Source organism: Bombina bombina, chromosome 3 (genome assembly GCF_027579735.1).
Source record: "Bombina bombina isolate aBomBom1 chromosome 3, aBomBom1.pri, whole genome shotgun sequence".
NCBI lineage: Eukaryota > Metazoa > Chordata > Amphibia > Anura > Bombinatoridae > Bombina > Bombina bombina.
Window position 1 is genome coordinate 127,256,585 of NC_069501.1, and position 12,638 is coordinate 127,269,222.

Consider the following 12,638-nt stretch of genomic DNA (forward strand, 5'->3'; position numbering starts at 1 on the left):
TGTATTTATGAGAAGGGAGAATATTTTCAATGGGGGTGATATAAAAGCTTCGCGGTTCTCCATAGTGTGCCTGTAAATTATGTCTGGGTGCGCTGTGTAGAAATAATTTCTTTCTAATATTAAAGGGAGGTGGAATGGATTTGTTTGTTGCGTCTTTCATTTCCTGAAACAACAATAATAAATATAGGCAGTTTCCAAAAAAAAAAGGAACATGTAATCACAGTATCATTGACATATATATCAATGTTCACAACACACAATAAACACTTAAAGGGACAGTCTACTCCAGAATTTTTATTTTTATTTTTTTTCCTATATTTTTTTTTTCTTTATTTTTTCTTTATTTGAATTTTCAAAAATACAAACTTCGAAACATTGCATATAGAAAAATTAATACATTTCCTACACAGCTCATGATAAATTCTGTGATAGCGCATGTGGCTATACGTGATACATTTTTTTTCTCAATAATCATTTAAAGGGAAATATACAGACATTAGTTTTTAACATTTAATTCTAAAATCTAAACAATAAATCAAACAACAATAAAAGCAAAGAACATCTATCTTTGGTGTCTAAACAGACATGTAGTAAAGGCAGAATTATACCCGTTACACAAATTTGTGCAAAAAACACAACAAAGATAAGGGTCCAAAAAAATGAAGGCATGATATAAATGTGAATATCTGACACATTGATATACATAACACCCCCCCACTAAATGTCCCTACTTATTACATAACCTACCTTTCAAGCAAAATTTGGTATTTACATTTCATCGTTAGATTAATTCTTTATTTAGTTAGTTTCTCATTATTCGTGGGCTGCTTTACTGTCCCTTATATGAATCTCAGTATAACATCATATCATAAAACATATTTAATCGATTTGTCTTAAAATAATAATATCTTTCTAACAATAGTGCACTTTGAGCCTTCTTTTTCTACATGTCAATTGTAGGCATGTTAGTAGACTTCCAATGTGAAGCTATAAGTTGTTTGGCCGTGTTTAACAAGGTATGTCCAAGGTTTCTCTTAATCGCACAATTTATTTCTTCTAGTTTATTAAAAAGGCAAACCTGTGGGGTTAGAGAAATATTGCAGGATAGTATATAATTTACTTCTGCTACTATTAAACTCCAGTAGGTATTTGCTGCTTGGCATGACCACCAAATATGGCCCATGTTGCCTATTCCTACCTTACATCTCCAGCACTTGTCATTAGCTGTTGGGAAAAGATGTTTCATTCTACTTGGAGTCAAATTCCAACGGAATAATATTTTATAATTGGTTTCCAGTGCCCATGTCGCATGAGCGGAATGTGCTATGCTTTTAAAGATATTTTCCCATTCCTTTTGGGGTTGATCTCCTACCAATTCCCTCTCCCACCCCTTCACATAATTATGTGGCCTCGGGGAAGTGGCATAGAGAATGAGATTATAAGAAATAGATATAATCCCTTTTTGTGGATAGTTGGAGCTGCAAATGTGTTCAAAATGTGTTAGTGGTCTTAATTATTATTATTATTATTATAATACTTTATTTATGAAGCGCCAACATATTCTGCAGCGATGTCCATGGATACAATTCATTTAAATAAAACAATACAAGACAGGACAAAATTTACAAACACATACAGGAGGGATTTAGGGCCCTATTCCCGTGGGAATTTACAATCGAGAAGAGTAGGAGGTTGAGAAACAGAAGGTGAGGACTGCAAGATTGAGAAAGATGTTAATACAGAGTTAGATGAGGGAAATGTTAGGTAAGTGAAATTAATTTATTATTGAGTTGGGTGGTAGGCTTCCCTGTACAGAAAAGTCTTCAGGGAACATTTAAAGGAAGAATGATTAGGGCAAAGCCTAACAGCACGAAGGAGAGTGTTCCAGAGGGTAGGTGCTGCAGTCTAGCATGAGAGGAGGTGATAGTTACGGATGCAAGGAGCAGTTCATTGTTGGATCTTAGTGGGCGGGCTGGAGTATACTTGTGTATTAGAGAGGATAGGTAGAGGGGTGCGGCGTTGGTGAGAGCTTTGCATGTAAGGGTGAGAATTTTGAGTTTAATTCTGCTGTGAATGGGGAGCCAATGAAGGGACTCGCAGAGAGGTGCAGCAGATACAGATCGACGGGAAAGGTGGATCAGCCTGGCAGCCTTAATAAGTTTGATCTATCTCTATGTGAGTTTATAAAATGGTTAACTTGATGGTGTCGCATCCACTGCCCAAAAAAAACATTACCCACATCTTCTAATTATATTTTAGGTTTCAATTTGCCTAAATTGGTTAATATTGATATAGGAATATATCCCTTTAGACTATGACCATTTCCTATTGGGTATTTCAATCCTTCTATAAATTCAGGATTTGCCAGAATTGGCGTTAAAGGAGAATGAAAACTAGATATGCCCATAAAATTACTACATATATATTTCTGCAAATGTTTCTGAGATCGTGGAAGTTACATTATTCTGTATCTTAGATAATAATTTAGGTAAGCAGCACGCACTCCCCAATTGAGGAATGATTGGCAAATCATGCTCTATTTGTATCCAATGTTTTAGGTTATCAGAGTTGTATCTTCTCCACTCAATGATTCTTTGCAGAGAGATCACTTTTTTATATAATGATAGGTTTGGCACTCCCAATACTCCCATTTCTTTATGGGCATACATAGATATATAGTAATATGTGGTGGTCTATTTTTCCAAATGAAATCATGAATGATTTTTTGAAGTTTATGTAAGTATATAGCAGTATGTGGAAGTGTGGAGTGTCTGTAAATTGTATAATATTTTTGGCAATATTATCATCTTTACGGTGTTATTCCTATCCATGATATGTTTTTTGAAAACCACGACGAGGCCTGATTAGAAATATCGGATAGAAGTTTTGCATTATTAATAATGCATATGGAATCCGTGTTGTTTGTTAAGTATATACCCAGGTATTTAATAGATTTCTGTTGAATGGTAAATGTGCAGTTTTTTTTGATGTTGGCTATGTCCATAGCGGACAGGTGAACCGGTGGAAGCTCTGACTTGTACGCGTTTATTAAAAAAATTGAAACCTCGCCATAGGATTGTAATGCTGACTGTACCACGGAGAGAGAGACCAAGGGACAAGACAGGGACATAAGGACATCATCGGCAAGCATAGATAATTTGTATTCTCTCTGTTTGATTGCTATACCTCTTATGTCTTCATTATGCCTAATCCTGGTGGCTAATACTTCTAAGGAAAGAATAAACAGAAGTGGGGAAAGTGGGCAGCCCTGCCTCATACCATTCCTGATTTCGAATTGCTCCGAAAGAGTACCATTGATGCGGATCAGAGCCGTGGGGAAGGAATACAAGGCCATCACTCTATTTATAAAGGGAATTGGGAAATTAAATTTAATTAGTGTAGCCTCCAAGAATGTCCAATATAATCTATTGAACACTTTTTCAGCATCCGTGGATAATAATATAGATGGTATTTTATTTTTGTTTATAAATTCTAGGATGTTTAAGATTTTTACCGTGTTATCCCTGGCCTCCGCGGCACAAAACCCACCTGATCTGGAGAAATTAGTGTTGGCAACGCCTGTTGAGTCTTGTCGCAAAATTTTGGCAAATATTTTCAAATCTATGTTCAATAGAGAGATTGGTTGAAAGTTAGCAGGAATGTCATTTTCCCCAGGTTTGGGAAGCAAGGTTATAAAAGCTTGCAACATTGTGTCAGGGAAGAAGCTTCCATTATCAATTTGGTGAAATGATTTTAATAAGTGCGGTGTTAGGAGGTCTATTCAAATTTTTATTGTTTAAAAAGATAGATAATCCCTTTATTACCCATTCCCCAGTTTGCATAAACAAAACTGTTCTATACATACACATTTTACCTCTGATTACCTTGTATCTAAGCCTCTGCAGACTTCCACCTTATCTCAGTCCTTTGACAGACATACATTTTAGCCAATCAGTGCTGACTCTTAAATAACTCCATGGGAGTGAGCACAATATTATCTATATGGCACCATGAACTAGCTCTGTCTAACTGTGAAAAACTGTCAAAGTGCACTGAGATAGGATGTGGGTTTTACCAGTTTAGAAATCAGTTTGAGTCTACCTAGGTTTAGCTTGCAGCAAAGAATACTAAAAGAACAAAGCAAATTTTATGCTAAAAGTACATTGGAAAGTTGTTTAAAATTGCATGCCCTATCTGAAAAATGAAAGTTTAATTTTGACTAGACTGTCCCTTTAAGCTATCTTGTGAGTTCTTGTTCGATTTACCCTAAAAAAAAAAAAAGACCCCAAAACATGTCTCTTTATTCGTATGATTATACCATAGAATCAGCAGTACATTATTTGTTTACAGTTATTTCTGCTGCGCTCTCCCTCCCCTAGGATCTCCGTACACAACAGACTGGATTTAAAGTGATGGTAAATTATAGCGTTTTTGAAACACTAGGATTTACTAGTGCTACAAATAAAGGGGACTTTTAGTCATGACGTATAATCATGCGGAAAGTTCCTTTATTTGCCTGCAGCGTATGCCGCGCTGACCTCAAGCCGCCCCCTGCAGAACTCTATTTTGTCAATGCGCTAATGTTAGCCAATTGCGTGCTAGCTATACATCATAATGCCAACTGGGCTACACGGCTATTGGCTAAGAGTTGGAAACATCACCTCATTTTAAAAAAAAAATAGCGTTCTGCTGTGGGAGGCCAGAGGCTCTCAGCGCGGCATACGCTGCATACAAATAAATTAACTTTCAGCATGAAGTAACTTTATACCTCATTACTGAAAGTTCCCTTTATTTGTAGCACTGGTAATTTTTTTGCATAACAAACACTGTTATATTAATATACTTTTTACTTCTGTGATTACCTTGTATCTAAGCATCTCCTGACAGCCCCCTGATCACATAAATTTTTATTTATTATCTATTGACTTACATTTTAGCCAATTAGTGCACTGTCTGCTACAAGCTATGGGCGTGGTCACAATGTTATCTATATTATATGGCTCACATGAACTAGCTCTCCTCTGTTGTGAAAAGCAAATAAAAAAGCATGTGATAAGAGGCGGACCTCAAGGGCTTAGAAATGATCATATGTGCCTTCCTAGGTTTAGCTTTCAACTAAGAATACAAAGGGAACAAAGCAAAATTGGTGATAAAAGTAAATTGGAAAGTTGTTTAAAATGACGTACCCTATTTAAAAAATGAAAGGTTTTTTTGGACTTAACTGTCCCTTTAAGACTGCAGCTTTTCATATCCCTTTGCTATCTCAGAGGTGGTGGAGTTAATCATCTGCGATGATTGACAACCCCTGGCAAGTGAAGAGTGTGGGGCTGCATAAGCAATTGTCTGTACAATGTTAAATGCAGATGCCAATTCGCAAGACAAGCAGACAAGTTACCTGCCTGGGAACATTGTCTGCAAGGAATTTGTTTAATGGGGAGACTTAAGACACTTTTAATATGTTAATTGCATAGCAAATTGTTCCTTTAATTTTGAACATGGATAACTCACTGTTTTTATATTATATTCTATATTAATGTTATATTATAACATTAATAATATATATTATATTAATGCTCTTTTGTTATTTTCAGGTTTTGCTTGATCATTTGCTGAAAGAAACACCAGATACACTGAGTGATCCACAGTAGGTTATGGTTTTATTATTATATTGTTTTTGTGAAGTTCGTTTCAAATTAAAGGGTCTGTATCATTGTACAGTTTTCTTAAAAGGACATTACACTCAACAAACGTATATTTTGCATATGAAAGAAAACTGTTTAAACACATTAAAATAGTTTTATTTTTTTGTAGAGGGTTAAAGGGACATGAAACCCAAACATTTTCTTTCATGATTTAGGTAGAACATACAATTTTAAACAACTTTCAGTTTTGCTTCATTATCTTGGTTTCATTTGTTGAAGGAGCAGCAATGCACTACTGGTTGCTGACTGAACACATGGGTGAGCCAATGACAATCAGTATATATATATGCAGCCACCTAGGTTCTTTGCTGCTCTTGAGCTTACCTAGATAAATCTTTCAGCAAAGGATAACAAGAGAAGGAAGAAAATTAAATAATAGAAGTAAATTGGAAAGTTGTTTAAAATTGCAAGGGTTAATCACATTCCCAGCACTGCTCTGTGGGTCTTGAGTTGGATTTTAACCATTTAGGCACAGATGACAACCTTGTGGGGGGGGGGCGCTTTCTGAGCTAATTGTTGCCCCCCACATACAAGGTGACCAAGTGGCCTGGCATTGGTGTACAATGGGGATAAAGTATTACTAGGTTAATAGTCTTGTGTACTTTGAAGTTACTAATCTGCAGTGTATACAGTCATTGTTTATTCTAATCAATTTATCTTACCTGAATAGAGGTATAATATTGTTAAAGGGACAGTAAAAAATAATGTTATAATTCTGCACATAGTCCAGCCCCAAAAGTTACACAAACCTCCTTTCCTCTCCAGGCTCTTCTGATCAGGACTTCCTTTCAAAAGCGGTTTGCGGTTGCGCTCTCTAATCACAGCATGCCCGATCGCGCTATTGAACTAACTGTAGCTTGCTCTGGTCTGGTAGCGGGAGCGAGCTACATTTTAGTTCAATAGTGCGATCGGGCTCGCTCTGATTAGACAGCAGGCCCGTGAACCACTAAGACCTGATCAGAAGAGCCTGGAGAGGAAACAAGGTAAGTTTAACATTGGGGGCTAAAATCTCTAAAACCTTTTGCTTTTTTAAAGCTGCCGCTAAAATAATGTTACATTATTCTGCACTATTTGCAGAATTATGTAACATTTTTTAAGTTTACTGTCCCTTTAAGAACTCTACAACTTTATTACAAGGAGATACAATGGGCAAAAGGAAAATTCCCTAATATGTTAGAGAATTGTATTATTGCACTGTTGGCTGCATATAATTATGTGCTTAAAGGGATTCTGGACCCAAATGTTTTCTTTCATGAGTCAGACATAGCATGCACTTTTAAAGGGACACTGTACCCAAATTTTTTCTTTTGTGATTCAGCATGACATTTTAAGCAACTTTCTAATTTATGCCTATTATCAAATGTTCTTTATTCTCTTGGTATCTTTATTTGAAATGCAAGAATGTAAGTTTAGATGCCGGACCATTTTTGGTGAACAACCTAGGTTGTCCTTGCTGATTGGTGGATAAATTCATCCACCAATCAGAAACTGCTGTCCAGAGTTCTGAACCAAGAAAAAAGCTTAGATGCCTTCTTTTTCATATAAAGATAGCAAGAGAAAGAAGAAACATTGATAATAGGAGTAAATTAGAAAGTTGCTTAAAATTGCATGCTCTATCTGAACACGAAAGAAAAATTTTGGGTTCAGTGTCCCTTTAAGCAACTTTCTAATTTACTGCTATTATCATTTTTTCTTTGTTCTCTTGCTATATATATTTGAAAAGACAAGAATGTAAGCATAGGAACCGGCCCATTTTTGGTTCATCACCTGGGTAGTGCTTACTGATTGGTGGCTACATTTAGTATATATCATATCCTTTTAAGATGAAATTTGTCAGAAAATTAAGGTTACCAAAAACTAAAAAATAATGTTAATTTTAGGGTTATAAATTAAGGTCTTTACAAGGAACAAGTAAATGGTTAACAACTTAAATCTCTTATGCAACAGTGGAAGTAAATTAGGCCTTCAAAGTTGATGCTAAAAATTCCTACAGGTGTCTCAACTTTTGTTGATTATTTATAAACCCTCCGTCTTTATAAAAGTAGCATGGTACTGTATGAAGTAGTATATTGCTATCATAATGGCGAGAAAAAGGCACAATAACAAAGGAAATCAGACTGAGCTTTATAACCCTTGAAAGTGTAGGTCTTTTTGTTTTGAAAAACTGCAAAGAAAGTGAAGTTGTTGGTGATTAAAATGTCCTACACCATCAAAATGCATTTGGAAACTAGAGTAGACACTGACAGCAAGAGCTCTGGCAGACCCCAAGACACAACAGAATCGGAAGACAAGTTTCTTATATCATCTTGGCACACAAAGCCTAAAATATTTACTATTTATGCAGTTTGGGCAAGTGTAGGGGCTACAGCAGTATCCTTGGGCTTTAAGTTGGACAGCCCTTATCATGTTTAAAGGGAAAATCTAGTCAAAAATAAACTTTCATGATTCAGATAGGGCATGCAAGTTTAAACAACTTTCCAATTAACTTTTATCATAAAATTTGCTAGGTAGGTTTATATGCTAATTTCTAGAGGGCGTTAGTTTTTGTGTACCATATAGATAACATTGTGCTCACACCCGTGGAGTTACTTAGGAGAGGGCACTGCTTGACTAAAATGCATGTCTGTCAAAAGAACTGAAATAAGGGAGCAGTCTGCAGAGGCTTAGAGGTAATCAGATGTAAAAAGTATATTAATTATAACAGTGTTGGTTATGCAAAACTTAAGAATGGGTAATAAAGGGATTATCTGTCTTTTTAAACAATAAAAATTATTGAGTAGACTGTCCCTTTAAGTACTCGTCCAAAATATTATCTTTCTTGCTGGATTATATCATTATTTTTTTTTAGTGTCAATTTAAAATACATTATTAAATATAATAGTGAATGAAACCTATTCATTAAAACAAAATTATGTTTAAAGTAAAGTTTGTGTAAATCAGCTGTACACACTGTGTGGCTACTATTGAACTTTCCTCTTGGTCATCCTTCTAATGAGTGTTGCTGGCTGTCCTGTTTACTTTAATTTGACTGAATGTAGACAGTGCCTGGACTTCAGAGGGGGTTGGTGGTTGATGCCTTAAAACACTCCAGACCTGCATAATATGCCCAATCAGGGACAAATATAGCATAGCACCCTTGCAATAGTACTGCACAGTAATATGAACTATCACATTGCCTTCTACTTCCTTTTAAATGTCTCTTGTGAATGCCCATCCAAAAAAAATAAAATAAAGGCTGGCCGTATACAGTATGCTATTCTGGGGGCAGGAGTCCTCACGAAGGGGAGCGTGGGATGAGTCCCTATCACTGGCCAATTTTTACGTACAGCCTTAGTTAGATGTTCACAAGTAGGTGAATATGTTGTGACCATATTTAACTATCCTGAGCCCGATTTGGCTCCTCCTTCTTTGTTGAGGACTCCTGCCCCCAGAATAGCATACCGGAGAGCCAGTAATTTGAGGGACATATTTGTTAAATCGGATCCTGTCAAGCATTACAGGAAGGATACATGGTTGAAGACGACAAAAATGGGCTGCTTCCCATGTGGAAGCTGCGTTACATGTAATGGTATGCTTAGGGGTAGTTCATTTCAGTATCCACATAACAATCGCAGGTTCGAAATTAGACATTGATTGTCGTGCACCAGCACGTTTGTTATATATATATACTGATTTGTTCGTGCTCCAGGGTCTACATTGGAAAGACGGTGACAACCTTCCGGGAACGTATGGCAAATCATCGTTGTGCCATACGTGAGGTACTCAGTACGGGAGAATCGGAACAACCGGTAGCACGGCACTGTAGCCAATACCAACATGCTGTCTCAAGTCTGAAATCTATGCTTATAGATCATATACCCCCTATGCCTAGGGGAGGCAATCAAGGAAAATTATTGCTTCAGTGTGAGAGTAAATGGATTTACAGATTGGACACTTTAACACCTAGAGGCCTGAATACCTCTCTGGATTTCAGCCCCTTCTACTAAGAGGGATATGAAAGAAAGTGATATATTCTCCTTGGATATGTCCCTATGGACTGGGATTCCCATGGGCTTAAAGTTGTGTATGGGTCTCACTGGGAATAAGAGTTTCTACAATAATCCTATGAGGCAAGAAGCGCAATAAATAAGTAGTTAAAAACTATAGTTGAAAAAGGCTAGATATAGATTTAGAACACAAGATGCTATTATATTAGGTAGATTAGTCAGCACACACTGATGGAATACGGGTTATATGTGTGTATTTGATATGTCACATAGAGTGTTTTTATCTTTATTGTTTAAATAGATTGAGATCAATGTTGGGGTGCTGCCGCAGATAGGAGCTCAAGACCGTTGCATAAGTTATCTGAGTGATCCGGCATCAATATTAGAGTCTCCATATATCTGCTTCAGCGCAACAGCGGCGATCATATACTACTGCATGCAGGTGAAACAGCTGATATTGCCGCATGTGTATATGGGTTGCCATAACAATGGGGGCACTGTGGTGAGAACGTTGCGCACAGAGATGCGCTATGATGACGTCAGACGCCCAATCCCGCTGGCGGCAATCTAGAAGCTGTTCATCGAGTATGAGGATTATTTAATGGTACACTAGAAGTAAGTTTGTTAGGAGTTTTTAAGATATTTGTTTTAAATGTACTTTATTGGCATTTGATAAAGGTGCAGGAATGCACCGAAACGTCATGTCTTTTAATATGGATTAAATAAATTTATATATTTTACTAAAGACCATTGAGTGCCAGCATCATTGGACGAATTGTGTGTGTGTGTGTGTATGTATATATATATATATATATATATATATATAGATATATTTTTAAGCAGACAACCCAAGGTATTGATCTAGGCCCATTTTGGTATATTTCATGTCACTATTTCACCGCTAAATGCGATCATAAAAAAAAAAATCATTAACTTTTTCACAAACTTTGGGTTTCTCCTTGAAATTATTTACATACCGCTTGTGCAATCATGACACAAATGGTTGTAAAAGCTTCTCTGGGATCCCCTTTGTTTAGAAATAGCAGAGAAACATGGCTTTGCTATTGCCTTTTGGTAATTAGAAGGCTGCCAATTGTAGATTATTTTTACAGACGATGACACACACAGTGTCACTGTCCGTAACGATTTGGCATCTGCATGCATATGGAACCAGAGCACCGATCGCTCTCCGGTTCCATATGCAGGCAGATGCCATGAGCTCAGGAACTCCAGCTGTAACTTAACAGCTGAGACTGCTGAAGATTCCTGCAGCTCCGATGTGTGTGTATATATATATATATATATATATATATAATGTCGTGCGCTACAATAAACAAAGTACTGCAAAACGTATATTTCTTTCATGTAATTGGCAAGAGTAATGCCTATAAATACACCCCTCGCCACACCCACAATTCAGTTTTACAAACTTTGCCTCCTATGGAGGGTGGGTTGGATTCTATTATTCCAACTGTTACTGGGGGAAAGGGAGTTTTTCTGCCTCAGGATTAAAAACCTAAGGGCAAATCTAAGGCTTCTAACCGTTTTCTTTCCTTTCGTCAAAATTAGGAACAAAAATCTAATCCTTCCCCCAAGGAATCTGTTTCCAATTGGAATCCTTCCTCAAATTGAAATAAATCCAAGCCATTTAAGAAACCAAAGTCATCCCCTAAATCCGCATGAAGGTGCGGCCCTCATTCCAGCTCAGCTGGTAGGGGGCAGATTAAGGTTTTTCAAGGATATTTGGATAAATTCTGTCCAAAAAAAAAAAAAATCAATGGATTCAGAGCATTGTCTCTCAAGGGTATTGAATAGGATTCAGAGTAAGACCTCCTGTGAGAAGATTTTTTTTCTCTCACGCATCCCAGCAAATCCAGTAAAAGATCAGGCTTTCCTGAAGTGTGTTTCAGACCTGGAGTTTTCAGGGGTAATCATGCCGGTTCCTTTTCAGGAACAAGGTATGGGGTTTTATTCAAATCTATTCATTGTCCCAAAGAAGGAAAATTCATTCAGACCAGTTCTGGATCTGAAAATTTTGAATCATTATGTGAGAGTACCAACTTTGAAGATGGTGACTATAAGGACTATTCTGCCTTTTGTTCAGCGAGGACATTATATGTCCACAATAGACTTGCAGGATGCATACCTTCATATTCCGATTAAACCAGAACATTATCAGTTCCTGAGATTCTCTTTTCTAGACAAGCATTACCAATTTGTTGCTCTTCCATTTGGCCTAGCAACAGCTCCAAGAATCGTTTCAAAGGTTCTAGGTGCCCTACTCTCTGTAATCAGAGAACAGGGTATTTCGTTGTTTCTTTATTTGGACAATATCTTGGTACTAGCTCAGTCTTTACGTTTTGCAGAATCTCACACAAATCAACTAGTGTTGTTTCTTCGAAAACATGGTTGGAGGATCAATTTACCAAAAGTTTCTTGATTCCTCAGACAAGGGTCACCTTCTTAGGTTTCCAGATAGATTCAGTGTCCATGACTCTGTCTCTAACAGACAAGAGACGTTTGAAATTGGTTGCAGCCAGTCGGCACCTTCAGTCTCAGTCATTCCCTTCAGTGGCTATGTTCATGGAAGTTTTAGGCCTCATGACTGCAGCATTGGACACGATTCCTTTTGCTCGTTTTCACATGAGACCTCTCCAGCTTTGTATGCTGAATCAATGGTGCAGGGATTATACAAAGATATTACAATTAATATCCTTAAATCCCAATGTTCGACACTCTCTGACGTGGTGGTTAAATCACCAGCGTTTAGTTCAAGGGGCTTCTTTTGTTCGGCCAACCTGGACTGTGATAACTACAGATGCAAGTCTTTCAGGTTGGGGAGCTGTTTGGGGATCTCTGACAGCACAAGGGGTTTGGAAATCTCAAGAGGCGAGATTACCAATCAATATTTTAGCACTTCATGCTCATCAGTTTTGGCCTCTGTTGAAGA

At 37.1% G+C, this 12,638-nt stretch overlaps 1 protein-coding gene across 1 annotated transcript in view; it reads left to right on the plus strand.

Annotated features, from left to right (window-relative positions):
- The window catches only part of LTN1 (listerin E3 ubiquitin protein ligase 1), a 297,783-nt gene that overhangs the window by 19,952 nt on the left and 265,193 nt on the right, over positions 1–12,638 (plus strand). The window contains exon 5 of the mRNA XM_053705992.1: positions 5,592–5,644. Within this exon, the coding sequence (XP_053561967.1) occupies positions 5,592–5,644 (53 nt within the window). The remainder of the gene's footprint in view (positions 1–5,591; positions 5,645–12,638) is intronic.